At 42.7% G+C, this 16,727-nt stretch overlaps 1 protein-coding gene across 1 annotated transcript; it reads right to left on the bottom strand.

Annotated features, from left to right (window-relative positions):
• Positions 1-849: 849 nt before the first annotated feature.
• On the bottom strand, positions 850-15,476 carry TNFSF13B (TNF superfamily member 13b). Its single transcript, XM_029936445.1, has 4 exons — positions 15,245-15,476; positions 5,614-5,726; positions 5,377-5,527; positions 850-2,467 (listed from the first exon to the last, which is right to left on the bottom strand). Exons 1-4 carry the CDS (start codon positions 15,405-15,407, stop codon positions 2,355-2,357), a joined length of 540 nt encoding a protein of 179 aa, XP_029792305.1. The 5' UTR covers positions 15,408-15,476; the 3' UTR covers positions 850-2,354.
• Positions 15,477-16,727: the final 1,251 nt, after the last annotated feature.

A 16,727-nucleotide genomic window follows, 5' to 3' on the forward strand; every position in this document is an offset into this window, starting at 1 on the left:
CCATACACTTAACCTTGGAAACACTCTGTCATGGGAAATCCCAGTACAACATCATTTTTCCGAAAGTAAACTGCGGGCAGGAAAGTAAACAGGCATGTTGCATTGGAGACCCTCCCCACCTTCCCCTTTCCCCCGCCCTTCCCCCCTCCAACACCACTGCCTTACCTCACCTCCCTCCCATGTCCTCACCGCCACATACCCTCCCTGGGCCAGTCTCATTTTCCACACAAGCTCACACTTGAGGAAGACGGGACCCACATTTCAATGCTGGGTTACACTGTAAGGATAGTTGATGTGGCTGAATTCTGCACCTGCTGATAAGTGATGGTAAGTCCTCAAAGACCAGGGGCCCTGCTGTGGATCACAGTAGCTCAGTGCGCGAGCCCGTGGATCGGTAACACGATCTTCTTTAACCAGAGGCTCCAAGAAATACTTAATTTATATCTATATATATAGCAGTGATGTGAACAAGTCCTTTCTGACATATGTAGTCATAATTTCAAATACTTTATTTCACACCTTAACACATATTGCTTTATCATGTTTTATGAGTATGCCCTGAATTTTGAATTTTTTAATGTTTATTTTTGAGAGAGCATGAGTGGGGAAGGACAGAGAGAGGGAGACCCAGAATCTGAAGCAGGCTCCAGGCTCTGAGCTGTTAGCACAGAGCCCAACACGGGGCTCGAACCTGGGAAGGGCGAGATCATGACCTGAGCCAAAGTGGGATGCGCAACCGACTGAGCCACTCAGGAGCTCCAATGCCTGAATTTTTAAAATGACATTGTGTTACGTGGGAGAAACCAAAAGATGGGTAGTGTCAGCCAAACTCAATAAAAAAGCCAGGCAGAAGGTGCTGAAGATATTTATTTGGTGACTCACATTAGCAGCAACACTAGAAAAATGACTCACCTCCTCCATCAGGACTCCTGCTCTGCCTATACTTCTTAATTCTAATACTGTAACATGAAAGAAGTTGCAAAATATATTTGATTTTAACCAAAAAAGCCAAAACTGTAGAAATCAAAGTTCTAGCGGAAGTTTAATCTGAGTACAGATCACTTTATGTTTTGTTTCGAGAAGCATATTGCTAAAAACATTTCAGCATAGACTGGAGAACATGACTGCAGCCCACGGTCTGTTCTCCCATCTACTGTTCAAACTAGAGAAGGAAACTGTTGGTTGAAGTAAACTCTTTATACCAGTGACATTTTTAAGAAGACAGGCGACACAAGGGAGATCGAGGGTGGAAAGTTGTTCTGCCAGCATCCACAACCGTGAGTCCCCGTTAGACGAAAATGTCCCTAGCGTCATCAGGATCCGTTTAACGAGCACACAGCACATAAGTCCTTCGGGATGCCAAGAACTTCCACGAAGCCTCCACGTCCGTAAAGCTAATAACACAAGTGCTTTTTTTTTCAAGGCTGGGATACTAGCCACAATTTAACAGAGAAGAACAGGAAATAAAGGGAAAATACATTCCATTATTATAAATGCTTTCATTAACTTCCAATGGAGATTTTATTTTTACAGGCAAACAATTATAGGGTTTTTTTTTTTTTCACTGAATGCTTATATGCATAGGAATTGGAATTACCCTGCAGTGAAAATTTCTGAAGTACCTGGATAGGCTAGAAAAAATATGTCTAAATGTAGACACAGGAGAGAAGTATTTCCCTCATGTGAAAAATATCTGGTGTTCCATCGGGTGATACAGAATATTGTAGATAAAAACCGCAAACTTGAAATAAACAAAAAATACTTTAAATAGCCCTTGGATTTTATTGTAAGTCCAACTGTTTAGTACATGTAAATGGAAGGTTTCTTTAAGTGCTTTTTTAAGTGTCAAGTGCAAAAATTCTCTAAGTTTTTTTTTCTCTCACTTCCTGTAATGTTAACTGGAAGTGGAGGCGGGGGCAGAATCGACACAAGGGCGGGGGTGAACCCTGAGATGTCCCCAGATGTCCGAGTTGACGGCCTGCAGACGCGGGCGCCTGTCCGCGGAGTACCATGGACGTCGTGTCGGAAGAAAGCCTGAGCGCCCCTTTCCAACCTGGGCTTCCTCCCAGCCAGGCTGCGGTGACTGAGTTTTTCGACTCAGCCTTCTAGTGAGACTTCTACTTCTATCTTTCCCCAAACGGGTTCTATTTCTTGTAATTCACATGACATCCCTTGGCTGTGGCTGTCTGTTAGATTTCCTGTTTTGGTCTAGGTTCAGCAAATCAAAACCAATAGCTCACAGAAAAGGGTACGGTAACTACTGTTTTTCTTCCTTTGGTGTTTCCAGTTCAGTGTGTTCTCCTCAGAGGTACGGGGAGAGGAAGGGACCCAGCCACGGACAAGGGACAAGCAGGTCACAGAAGTTTCAATGCTCCGAAAAACGTGCCGTCTCCGTCACGTGATATTTCAGCATCTTCCCGTGGTATTGCCAGTTGGAGTTCATCTCCTTCTTCCAGCTTTGCGATGCCTGCAAAACAGTGATTTACAGGAACTTTAAGTGGGCATACAATGCGCCGGGAGGGGGGAGGGGGCAGCTCATTAAATAAAACTATGCCATTTTGGAAAAATGCTAACATCGGCATTCACACGTCAACACACACCAGTAGACTTCATAACCAGTTACACCATTCCATCAGCCAAAACCCAAACCAAACCAAAAAACAGCTACAGTAAATGAGCAGAAAGAACGATAACAGATATGAAATGTATTTATCATCTACTCTCTATAAAATGGGGATGTTAAACAGAAGCCAAGGTCTTGTTTTAAGGAAAAAAGTTGAGTAAATCATAGCATGTCGTCTTGATGGGATATTATATGGCTAAAAGTGGTTTTGCCTTATAATAATGTTAAGTAAAAATACGCAATAGAAAAACAACATACACACTATGCAGTATGTGTGATGTGCACATAAAATGTATATATTGTTAAAAATAAAACACAAAACACCATTTATTAGCAAAGCCTATCTGTTAGCATAGTTTTCTCTAAAGTCCAGACCACAGGATTAGGACTCATTTGGATTATTTTTTATAGCCTTCTATATTTCACGTTTCCTTAATGACCATATCTGTTATCAATGCAAGAAAGTTCTTGGCTTCTCAAAACTGACCAATAAATCTGTGTGTGCCTAACTTACAGTGATGTGTCCTGTGATTCAGGAATACAAAACACAACTTGGGAACTACACTCAGTAAGTACATCAATACGGACCCCATGTCAAAAGGAAAATATGAAGGAAAAGGAAGGAGGAGAAGAAACAAAGAAATTAACAAAATAACATCAAACTTGTTAGTACTTTCAACCAACAACTTACAAAATAGTTGCGTTTTCACGAATAGGCAGTGAAAATGTATTATATGCACTCTGTTATGGGTGTTAACTGCCCTCATCAAACCAGAGGACCGAGGTCTCCTTGGCAACAGCCAGTGTTTGTTTACTGAACACTCAACGATGTTCCAGATACCTTTCTAGACACGCACAGAGCTGTGATAAGAACGAAGAAGATTCTGTCTCCAGGGATCTTGCTTTGTTTGTTTGTGTTTGTGTTTTGTGACGGACTAAGAGAACAAACAGAAGAACACAGTTCGGGTATTGCGAAGGGCGATGTGTACACTTTCTAGGATTAGCAAAGCATTTGATGACGCCATTAAATAGTCAAAAGAAAAAAATAGATTGGAATTTACTTGTTGAGTAAAGCAGCTGTTATAAAGACTGAAGATAATCTAGTATTTTGAAGAGGCTGCTGATCATAGAGATTAAGTAATACTAACTCTCAAAATAAAGTCAGTGTGAATGATTTTAGAATAGGTTTGGTTTAAGATCCTAACCCTGAGCTGTTGGCTATCTCGATTGTTCAAGGTTGTAGCAGTCAGCTGTAACTTCTACAACAGACACACTCAACTTGTCCATGAAACAGTGAACAAGGTCCGGCTTTGTGTCAAAGACGTGCTTGGGCTTCTGCTGGCCTCCTCGAATGGACCATCTTCCAGGTTATGACATTTGGAAGGGCTTCCGGCAGTTCGATATTAATATGTGGTTTTTCATGGTTTTAAACAGATATGCCCTAGAGCAGACTAAACTTGCACACCCAAGTGTCCTAGAGAATGCTTCTCACAGATGACACTGTGCTACCGGCTTGGAGACACAGCTTTACGGTCTAGTTGACTAATGCTACAAAGCGAGCCACCCAGAACGTGTGACCGAGAACGGGGACACGGAGAGGGGGACAACCCGAGCACCGCTGCAAGTGCGCAGCGCGGGCTGGGGCGCCTCCCACGTACAGGGCCCTGCGGCCGCAGAGCCCTGGCCATCACAGGGCACAGGGAACTTTTCTTTATGAAAATTAGGGAGTTTCAGTTTAACGCACTTCCTCATCGTCCCGTTACGGCTCTTTTGGGCTGCGGAGCCGGAATGGCCATCGTCTCCGTTCTTAGGAACGATGTTCCTTCCTGCCTTGCTGATTTACGGTGTGCTGGCCAGCAAATGCCTCCGCAGTCCAGCGCTTCCACCAGGCGGCCCATCCCCGGGCCTCGTTTCAGGCTTTCACGGTTACTGCCAGGAACTGAAGACACGCCTCAGGGTCCTCAGTGGATTTGTCAAAGTCACCAGGGAGGAATCACTGTGTCTAGGGCAAACATGGGGTTTCCCTCCCAATCCCGGCTTTGATGAATTCACCCCCACAAGAAAATGAAGACGGCGCTGGCAACGGCAGCCCGAGGCCTGACATGAACAAGCCCCGCCCTTTCTTTCTCTCCGCGTCTTCACTGCCTCTGCCTGCACAAGCCTTGCTCCCACACGTTCACGTCCCCAAGCCATCTGTCTGCTGCCCGTTGCCACCAGACGTCCCTGCAGGAGGCTGAGAGGCCACTGAGCAGCTGGACCAGACCCTCCACCGGCCGGCGGGCTTCCCCGGCACATACAAATAAGTCCGTCAGTCAAAACTCTGGGGCCCACGCGCTGGGGTCAGACCGGTTGGTTTATTCCAAGCTCTGGAACTTAGAAACTCTACAACCTAGGACGACGTGGGCACCCTCCCTGTGACTCGCTTCCGCCTCCCTTAACCAGGGCGGATCCTGAGCAGGAGCACAGGGGAGGTGCAGGCAAGGGCGTCGGGCACGCGGTGACTTCTCGTCTGTCACCACGGCCATTGTTACTGTACGGCGCCCCTGTCGAGGGAAACGCAGTTTGGAATCACTCTCAGCGTTGACTGCTGTGACATTAGTGCCCTCCCTCGATGTGTATAACCACGACAAAACTCTTCGTTATGACTTTTTTCTGCTTTGATTCAAGGGACCTAGCTCATCATTCAAGAGAACAAAACCACACAGCACACTGAGGACTGTCCTTCTGGAGACTCACACAGAACTGTTATTTACCAGCTGAGTAACAGGAATTATTGGGTAGTGTTTCAGGCATATTTTGAATACATCGGAACAAAGTCACCAGACTCAGTTCGTCCCCAAAGACATGGACCTTTTTCCTCTGTATTACGTGTCCCATGGCGAAGGTGTTATCGGTGTATAAAACCTGAGAAACAGACCAGAGAACTCCGTCAGAGCCGAGCACAACAAGGAGGCGCAGGGGGGGGAGTGCAGGTTGGGCGCCGGACCTACCTGCCCGTATATGAAGAAGTAACCCGTCTCCTTCACCAGAATTTTATTTTCCTTCTCTTCCAGGGCCCTTCCTCTTTTGAAGCTGAGCAGCCACGGGACATACGTGTTACGTCCTGCAACGGAGAGAGGACCTTGTGAGAAAAGCAGGTTTTCACCTCCGCTGACACGTAGAGCTGAACTTCATCTTTACGGGGAAAAGACACGTCGTCCCGTTTTGATGCCGCATCATGTCAGTGACTAGATGGCAGGAAGGTAGTTTCACATTTGTTTAGATGACATCATGTGCCTAAGGCACCTCCAGAGGCCAAGAGCTGAAAATACGAGGAAGAATTAATCCTGCCGGTTGTTCTTCCTGGAGGCGGCTGTGCCCGCGGGTTCCAGGTCCCTGCTTGGTGCTCCAACCCAAGAAAGGCTTCTTTTCCCCTCACCAGACTGCACGTCTTGGATCCCCACTTCTCGGAGTTCAGACACTGTTTATGTTTGGTTCCCTGCTATTTCCCCAGGGCCTCACACCACGCCTGGCCTCCGGCAAACATGCGGCAAATATTTACTGCCTCAACTAATTCAACTTTCAACTTACGCTGATTGAAAGTGGCGGCGCGTACCAGGCCACAACCCACCGCATCCGACTGTTCTTTTAAAGCATTCTGTTATTTATGTGCTTGTTTGTTTCCTTTAAAAGCATTTTGTGAGCTAGTGACTGAAACCGTGTGAAATGGGATGTATCACTGGTGAACCAAAGTAACACACGCAGTTCTAAAACTGCTTGCTTCCATTCTGGCTAGAGACGCTGACTTCCTAAACATTTCTCTTTCAATATCTTAGGCTGATTTCCTAATTCTTTACACCATACTTGTATCTACACAATCAGTGAGGTGCTTTGTACTCACCGTATTGTCAGAAAAGAAAGAAAAACAAATAGTTATTAGGTATATATTCTTACGTTCTCTTGGCATTTTCTTTTGACATTTCATCCTATCTTGCTGGAAATATTCTTATTAAAGAGTCAGTACATCTTTACTTGTTTATGTGTATTATCTGCATTTCTCTCCCAGTGCACACACACCATGTACACGTTGCACACACACCCACACACACGTACACATGAATTATACGCCCTAAGCCCAAATGCCAAGAATACAGCCCAGCACAGCGTACACGCTCAGTCAATACCTGCTACCGAAAGAATCTTAAATTCTTTAAGGAAACAGACCAAACAGCAGGTTAAAATAAATTATAAACTGAAGCATAAATATTATAACATGTTTCTACATCTTAAAACGTGCTTAGATTTTTAGCATGCGAATTAGATTACAGGGAAAGGCTAACGGAAAAAGCCATGTGGAGAGCCTCTTCTGTATGATGCTTTTCTAAAGCAGAATGCGTCACTGATTAACATTCAGTATTTGAAAATTCGGAAGTAAACTCCAAGAGTATTCCTGCTTATTTTATCTTCCCTAGTCCACAGCTAAAATACCGATGTCCTGTGGTGTGTACAGCCTGAACTTCCCCCCTCCATTCAGCTGTAAACACTTGACGTACTTATAAGTTTTCGAAAACTTAAGAAAATTAATGTGTGCAATGACGTGATATTCGGTGAAAAGAATGCCAGAATTAGTGAAAATAATTTACACGTACCCTTGAAAGTGTCTGCTCTTGAAAGAGTGGATCTTTCCTGTTCTGACATGTATCAAATACATGAATTTTAGGCTGACAACATTTTACAGTGGAATCAGACGTAGTTCATGAATATTTGTTTTTTATTCTATTTTAGGAATCGGACGTTTCTTTGCAAAGGTTGGTACTCCCAGTCTTACCTCCTTCAAAAGCCGAAAATAGATGCTACAGAGAGCAGCTGGCAATCGGGGCTGGTATGTTTGTTAGTTCTCTTGATTTTTAAATTTTATCATACAGCTGCTGGAAATACTTTTACAGGATAAAATATTGATAATAGTTTTTATTAAAAGATAGACTAAGTAAACCAATTCAAGAAATAGTAAAGATTTTTTGTATAAAGCAAGTACGGTTTGGCATGGAAATCCATAGTTATCTTAGTCTTGATGCCATAGTTGAGGCGGAGCAAGGCTAATGGGGAGGAAACAAAAGCAGGTGGGCGGGGCCGGGGCGGGGGCGGGGCCATATGAGAGGCACGTTCAGGAGTAATTTGCAAAGAGACTTCAAAGGAGGGATCATCGAAAAGATAAAATGGTTAGAGAAGCAAACCTGGGGAAGCCTGTGTTTCTAGAAGATGGGAGTCATCGAGTGTCAAATTCTACAGGGGGATTAAAATTAGATCTTGTCCTTGCCTCTATGAAATAATGACACCATTATGTGGCAAAGCAGAAATAAACAAGGGGCTTCCGCCATCATCATGATTGTGGAAATGGCATTCGCTCTCTCTTTCCCTCCTGTTTAGGCATGTGAGAGCCACGGCCAGACGCAAGTTTTCCAGACTAACTTGAAAAGACTTCCAAACTCACTGAGATCACGTTGGGGCTGGGTGTGGAAGGGGAGAGAAACGACAGTGTCCAACTTCACAAAGAGCCGGCAAAAAACAGCTCCTTAAAGGCGAAGAAGCCTTATACACACACAGAAATCTAGAATCTTACAATCTCAGAAATCTCAGTGCAGGTTAAAAGAACTTGGAAGAGGCGGAGGAAAAACCCTCACTTAAATGAAAATAAAAAGTTTCAGTATGGAAAGTTGGTTTTGCACAAAGGAATATGGAAATAAAGAGTTTAGAATTGGAGAAAAAATGTAGAGCTACAGAAAATGTAAGACAGGGGCGCCTGGGTGGCTCAGTTGGTTGAGCATCCAACTTCGGCTCAGGTCATGATCTTACGGTTTGTGGGTTCAAGCCCCTTGTTGGGCTCTGTGCTCACAGCTAGCTCAGAGCCTGAGGCCTGTCTTCGGATTCTGTCTCTCCCTCTCTCTCTGACCCTCCCCTGCTCGCACTGTCTCTCTCTGTCTGTTTCTCTCTCTCTCTTAAAAATAAATAAAAACATTTTAAAAAATTAAAAAAAAAAGAAAATGTAAGACAGTAAGAATCTTCTGCATATACAGAACATGAAGCCAGAAAGAACCAGCAACAACCCAAAGTCAAGCAAAACAACCACAGACCGAGAGACCACATCCTGGGCCCAGAAAGGCTGATTCCGAAATTCACTAGTTCCATGTAGCTGCTGTAAGAAATGACCACAAACTCAGTGGCTTAAAACAACACACATGTATTACGTTACAGTGCGAAACACAAGGAGTCTCACTGGGCAAAACTCAAGGTGCTGGCAGACAGCGATCTTTCTGGAAGCTGGAAAACCCGTCCGTTGCCTCCTCCGTCTTCCCAGGCAGTTTGCTCTCACCACTGCAGCTCCTTCCCGGGCTCTGATGCTACCAGCTATGACGGCCCTTGTGATTACACTGGGCCCGGCCCCGGAATTTTCCCCAAACTTCTTATCACAGTCACATCTGCGAAGCCTCCTTTGCCGCGTGAAGTAAAACGCTCACAAAAGTTTCAGGGATCAGACTGTAGACGCCGTTGGGAGCTGTTATTCTAACTACAATAGTCAACCCTGACACATATAGCCAACCAAGTTTTGACTTTTTAAGGTAAATAAGTAATTCTTTGTATAGTCAGGCAAGAAAATCAAGCCACTTATGAGAAGAAAATTTTCTCTTATTTTACTTTTCTTTAAAGTGCATCTAAACCCAAAGAACGTGGAGAAATTCCTACAGCTCAAGTGAAGAAATGGAAATATCATATCTAGGCAGTTGTCCTTAAAGTATAAAGACTACTGAGGTGCCCGAAGGGCTCAGTTGGTTACGTGTCTGACCTCAGCTCCGGTCATGATCTGACGGCTTGTGAGTTCGAGCCCACACTGGGCTCCGTGCTGACAGCTCAGAGCCTGGAGCTGCTTCCGATTCTGTGTCTCCCCCTCTTTCGGCCCCTCTCATGCTCATGCTCTGCCTGTCTCTGTCTCCCAATAATAAATAAAAACATTTTTTAAAAAGTATATAAACTACTTTAAATGTTTATTTTTGAGAGAGAGAGAGAGAGAGAGAGAGACAGAGCAGAGGAGCAGGGGGAGAGAGGAGGGCAGGGACAGAGAATCCCAAGCAGGCTCTGTGCAGACAGCAGCGAGCCTGATGCGGGGCTCGAACTCATGAACCGTGAGATCATGACCTGAGCCGAAGTTGGACGTTTAACCTACTGAGCCCCCAGGGGCCCCCAATGATACAGTTTTATCAGTGCAAAAACTCAGTGATATTTTTCTTCTAAGCCCATTTTGAGTGAACTAGTCAAGAAGGAAATTCCAGAAACTAAGAGGAGAATGAGGAAAGCAAGCGTCTGCAACGCACACTGAATACACTCACCCGGAAAACCAAACAAGATGAAAGCACATACGGAGGACGGTTTGACAGAAAAGAATGAAACAGTTTTGTGCCGTGACAATGTAGAAATGATAGAATTAACACATACAGAGAAGTAGAGGAGGAGAAACATCAATAGTAAATTCATCAGTTGCCTCATTCACAACACCTGGGGCACCAAAGATGGAAATTAAAGTTGATAGCTCAAGGAACAGAAATAGAAATATTTTAACACATAGATAAACGTTAAGAGATTTAATATTAGTCCTCCAAAGATGCGTGGTGGGGGACAGAGAATAAACAGGAATCGTGTTAATTCTATCATACACCAAAGTCATCAGTAGATATCCCCTAACGATGTAAATGTAGCTGTCAGCGTGATGTCATGGAAAATGGCAAAGTAGAAAGCTCAATAATAGGTCCCTTCACTAGAATCACAATTAAGCTGGCAAAACGTATAGAAGCAGTATTCTTCGATGTATGAAATCTTATTTTAAAATCTTACAGCAAGTAGGGAGTACTTGGTGAGCAAAAGGCTGTTAAATTTCAGTTAAAAGTACTGTATGTTGGCTTACCCACTTCCCATCCCCATTCTCCAGCTTGGCAGTGGGCATGGAGCTGATGGCCTGAGTTCTAGGTGGCACCTTGCTGGCACTGGTGGGTATGATACTTACCTTGTTCTCAAAGCACTGTGGCTATGCATTTGGACCTGTCTGGAGGTTTCTTTCAAAAGACAGTTTTTTTAAATATTTATTTATTTTTGAGAGACAGAGACAGACACAGATCAAGAGCAGGGGAGGGGCAGAAAGAGAGGGACACACAGAATCGGAAGCATGGAGGTTTCTTTTGGATGGGAGCAGCTTCCCAGGCTGGTGTGAATCAAAAGCTTTAAAGATGTACACTCTCTGTGGCCTTCTGGAATAAGGGACAGCAGACTGACAGAAGCACACAAACAAATAGAAAATGAAGGGCCATCCACAGAAACAACAACAACAAAAGAAATTGGCAGAAACCATTTCCAAGGCATCCCAGACACTGAACTTACTAGACAAAGATTTACAGCTTTTAAACCCACTTCAAGAGCTGAAGGAAACCACAGACAAAGAGCCTAAGAAAACCAGGCAAATTACGTATCAAACAGACACTGTCCGAAAAGAGATAAATTTTTTTCTCCCAAAAAAGATCCAAATAGAAATTGCGAGCTAAAAAGTAAAAGAGCTGAAATTTTAAGAAGACCAATGGAGAGGTTACAGAGAAGACTGAGCAGGTAGAAGGAAGAATCTACAAACTTGAAGACTGAATAATTCAAAGTATGCAGTCTGAAAAAGAGGAAAAAAAGAATGGAAGGAAGTGAACAGAGCATCAGGTACCTTCCATCCGACTAACATTTACATAATGGAAGTCCCAGAAGGGGAAGAGAAAGGAGCAAAAGGAGTATTTGATGAAATAACGACCAAACTCTTATTTTTTTCTAATGTTTATTTATTTATTTTGAGAGAGCAAGAGAGAGCACAAGCAGGGTAGGGGCAGAGAGCAGAGAGAGAGGGACAGATAGACAGATATAGAAAATCCCAAGCAGTCTCTGTGCTGTCACCACAGAGCTCGATGTGGGACTCCATTTCACCAACTGTGAGATCAGGACCAAAGTGGAGACATAGAGTCAAACACGTAACTGACTCGGCCATCTGGGCACCCACGGGAAAATTCTTCTTAACTCTGAAGAAAGAATGAATCTACACATCCAAGGAGCTGAGTGAATTCTAAAAAGGATACACTCAAAGAGATCGGCACCAATGTGAGTTATAATTAAGCAGATGAGAGAAAAGACAAGTGAATCTTGAGAGCAGCAAGAGAGAAGCAATTCCTCAAATGCAAGAGATGGTCAATAATCCTAATAGCTGACTTCACACTTGAAACCACACAGGCAGAAGGTAGTAGGCGGACACATCAAAAGTTCCCAATGACGGATTATGTCAGCAAGATGGCAGTGTAGGAAGCCTTAGACATCATCAATGATTTAACATATCAAATATGATTTGACAATAATATTGGTGCCAAAATACGTAGAGAAGAAATTCAGAATCCAGCTAAGAAGTAGAAGCTACGGAGTAGAGTGCAGACTGAGAATCAGTCACTTCTATATAGGTAAGAGGAGCGATTTTAGTCTGTTCACGAGTCCCTCCCCCAAACAGGCCTCGCCCAGCACCAGGAAGGCTGCCTCAGCCTGTGATTCCTCCATGGAGGCTGAGATTGGAGTGTGCATCTGGCCCTGTGGGCTGTCAGAGTGCCTGCTGGGGAGCGGGTTTCCATCATCTCACCCCATACTTCATGTGGCACAACCAGAAGAGCTTGGTCCTTGCTACAGTTAGAAACAAAGAAAGGGACAGGACCGGACAGTCTTTTATACCCAGCTTTTTTTTTTAAATTGTATGATTGAGGAAAAGCAGAGGACAGATTGTTTTCCTCCAGGAGGTAAGGGAGGAAGCCAAGGGGCCTTGCCCCTGGCCTAGAGTGGCTAATCTCAAGCACTGCTGACCAGTGCAAGTGTCTCCAGGGGAAAGTCAGTCCGTGAGGAGCGGGAGAGGTACATGGCTCTTCAAATGCATAGGCAACAAAGCAACTCTACGAGGAACATGAAGAACCAAGAAAACCCAACACACATAAAGGGATACAACAAATCTCCATAAACCTGGAAGAAATGGTAATCATGAATTACAAATCACCTTCAACTCTAGTATAAAAGTTAAAAGATGAAAGTATTAAAAGAATTATAACTATAGTAATTTGTTAGTAGATACACAATATAGAAAGATGTAAACAGGTATACATCAATAACATAAAATGTGGGGGGAGGGAGAAGTAAAAGTAGTTTTTGTATGAAATCAAGGTTAACTTGTTATCAACTTATAATAGACTACTGTAACTAAGTTGTTTTATGTAAGCCTCATGGTAAACACACATGAAAAACTTGTAGTAGACACTCAAAATACAAAGACAAAGGAATCAAAGCTACCAGTACACAAAATAAACAGCAAAGAAAGACATAGAGAGAGTAAGAAAAGAAGAAAAGAACTACAAAACAGCCAGAAAACAATTAACAAAAGGAAAATAATCAGTCCTCACTATCAATAATTTAAGTGTAAATGAATTAAATTTGCCAATCAAAAGGCATTGAGTGGCTGAATGATTTGAAGGAAAAACAAAATCCAACCATATGCTGCCTACCAGAAAGTCACTCAGCTTTAAGAACACACATAGAGAGGGGCAGGATAACAGTATTTCATCCAAAGGTAAACAAAAGAGACAAGAAGTGGCTATTCGTATATTAGACAAAATAGACTTCAACAAGTCAAAAAATGTCACAAGGGACAAGCAAGGTCATTATGTGATGACAAGTTGATTGATTCATCAAGAGGACATAACACTCAACATGGGAGCCCCTAAATGTATAAATCAAATATTAACAGAGCTGGAGAGAAAAATAGACAGCAATGCAGTAACAATAGGAAAAGTCAATACCCTGCATTCAATAAAGGATAAGTCATCCAAAAGAAAATAGTAAGTAAATAGCATGCTTGAACCACCCTGCAGACCAGTTGGACTTAACAGATACACACAGAATATTTCACCCTACAGTAGCAGAATGTGCACTTTTCTTACATGCACAAAAGAAATTCCCAAAGATCAATAAAATGTTAGGACACAAAACAAATTTGAACAGATTTAAGAAGACTGAAACCACATCTGGTATCTTTTCCAACCACAATGGTATGAAACTAGAAATGAGTAACAGGAGAAAAAGTGGGAAATTCAAAAATATGTGGAAATTAAATAATACATTCTTAAACACCTAATGGATCAAAAATAAATCAGAAGGTAAATTAAAAAATATCCTGAGCCAAATGAAAATGGAAACACAATGTACCAAGACTCATGGGATGCAGGAAAGCAATGGTGCTTAAGCGCCCACGTCACTAGCAGATACATGTTGCTCCAGGCTTGTGGGCCCCATACAGCGGACCCCTGGGTCCAGAGGGCAAAGGACCCTCACCAGCACCCGTAGGTCAGTGAAGGGCAGCCACCACCCCAGGAAGATCCTAGCTACTACTCTGGGCAAGTCACGTTCCTGATCAATAGAAGCTCCATCTTGGAGAGTGGTTTATAGCATTTTTGTTCGGGCCAAATGTATGAAACAAACCTCTTGGAAGTCATGTGTTAAAAATTTTATCTCTGGTCCTTAAGGTCTTCTTCTGACGTTATTTTAATCCTTAGTAAACAAACAGTCTGCTGCCCGTTAAAAGTTGCAAAGACATGACTTTGGAAAATGCAGAGCAATAGATAATAGAATTTCAAATAGTTCAGTATCTGTGCTGCATTCAGGATTACTAAAGTCACCAAGAAAATACAGATATAAGCTAGCACTCTTGGCAATCATTATAAAGGCCAGTCCAAATTCATTCTCTGGGCTCCTTCTGATTTCCCCATTCTGACCCCTAGCTTAACCCTCTGACACTTGTGAACTCCCGGTTTTGGCTCACTGCCCAGACATTCCCTAGCCTCTCGCCTGCTTTATTTTTCTCCATAGCACTTAAATTTATCATTCTACATTTCACTTGTTCATTTGTGCTTTTTTTCCCCCGTTTTCCCCTCGTCAAAAGGTACATTCCATGAAAGGGAGGAATGAACATACGTATTTTATTCATGGCTAAGTCCCGCTGCTCCCACAGTAACTAGAACATAGTATGTGAAATAAAAAGCAATCATTTCACCTTGGATTGTCATAAAAGTGTTATATTTATTTGCACATGATATATGTATTAATAAATTAATTAATATAAAGTGTTTATGATCTGTTCAAGCCTCTCTTCATCCTATTATGATTTCTAAAACCTAGTAAGTAGGAGAATTAATATTTGTCAAGATGATCATGAGTCATTAGAGAAGCCAAAATGATCTCTAAAAAATAAAAAGTTGAGGTTGGCTTAGTACTGATTTTGTTTGATTGCAGGCTAATTATTTTACATTCCTAAGTGTTAGTGCCTCTAAGGTAAGTCTCCTTGTTAGATTACTATATTCACCTACATATTTATTCCCCAGTCATTTTGATCACGTTTAAGTTTCTTACTATATCCCTGATTCTAAAAAGTTGTGAGGGAGACAGCTGATGGGCGATGCAGTTTGAACAGAGTATCACAAATGATTGGACCAGCAGCACGGTGAGTAGAAAAGCCACAGGGAGGGGGGGGGGGGAGCGTCTCCTTACCGTGTCGTATAGTAGGTGTGTCACTGTCTGCAATCAGTTGCAAGCAGTCTTGAATGACTGAAAAGCAAAAATATATCCTTTTAATCACTTGAATAGGGAACGGTAAGGGAAGGAAGAAGGTGTCCGTGCGCACAAACCTACAGAGCTGTTCTTCCAGAAACATCGAGCCAATTTTACCTCCTACAGAGCCTGCACATTGTTCTAGAACTACTGTATGAAATTTGCCCACAGATATTTATAACAAATTTTACTTAAAGTGTAATATGTCCTTGAAGTCCATGGCTTAGGGAAACCCGACATGCCGTGGCCAAACAGTAAGTCTGTCATCTTTTTGGTTCAACCTAACCTGCCTTCAAATATCATGCCTGGGCAGAAAGTGTCGTGTGTTTTCAAGTCTATCATAGATTCGAGCCAAACTACCAGAATATTCTAAAGTGATTTTTTTGTTGTTTAAAGAAAAATTCATAACATTAAATAATAACTCAGGGTAGTGCTACAATATTAACATTACTGAAAATAAAAACACTTGCTAACATGTATGAGTGGATATAAATACAGGCAACCTCACAAAAATCCTAAAAATTACGTACTGGAAATTAAGTCGTGGAAAGTGTAAACAACTTGCTCGAGGCCTGCGGCGGGAAGTGACGGGGCCAGAATGGAGACCACGCCTATTTCTCTCTGGAGCCAAAGTCAGGCTTTTGGTAAAGTATTTTGGACCAAAAAGAGAAAGAGGGAACGTGGCTAAAAATAAAATGAGAGATTTCCCTGAAACTGAATAATCAGTAAAGCTTCTGGGAAGCATCAATGCGCATCACTTATCACATGCACAATATTCCAGAAAATAGTCAAGGAAAGAGACAACTACTCTGTTAAATAAAGACAAATGCCTCCAGGTGAACGCAAAATAAGGACATTTTCCACGGGAAAAGAAGGCAGAACAGTATCTACCCATGAGGAACATAAAACAGAAATTGAAGCGTGCCTATTTTAAATTAAGAAATTATTAGTTTAGAGTTTTTATTATCTAATAAGTATTTTATTACGAGTTGAGGTGGTGCTTGAAGAACATGCTTCTCTGTATCATGTTAAGAGCCTGACACAGTGAATTTCTGCTTCTTCATTAATTTAAAACATTCTGATATTTACAACATGGAGTAACAGAGGAGATCGTGAGAAGTTCTTCCCCAGCGGTGCGAACACACAGTCTGCAGGGAACACGACCAGTGATCACCTAAGAAAATCTGTTATGAGGGGCGCCTGGGTGGCTCAGTTGGCTGAGCGTCCGGCTTCAGCTCAGGACTTGATCTCATGGTTTGTAGGTTTGAGCCCCGCGTCGGGCTCTGTGCTGACAGCTAGCTCAGAGCCTGGAGCCTGTCTTTGGATTCTGTGTCTCCCTCTCTCTTTGACCCTCCCCTGCTCACACTGTCTCTCTCTGTCTCTCAAAAATAAATAAAGCATTAAAAAATTAAAAAAAAAAAGA

The sequence above is a fragment of the Suricata suricatta genome, chromosome 4, assembly GCF_006229205.1.
Source record: "Suricata suricatta isolate VVHF042 chromosome 4, meerkat_22Aug2017_6uvM2_HiC, whole genome shotgun sequence".
Classification (NCBI taxonomy): Eukaryota; Metazoa; Chordata; class Mammalia; order Carnivora; family Herpestidae; genus Suricata; species Suricata suricatta.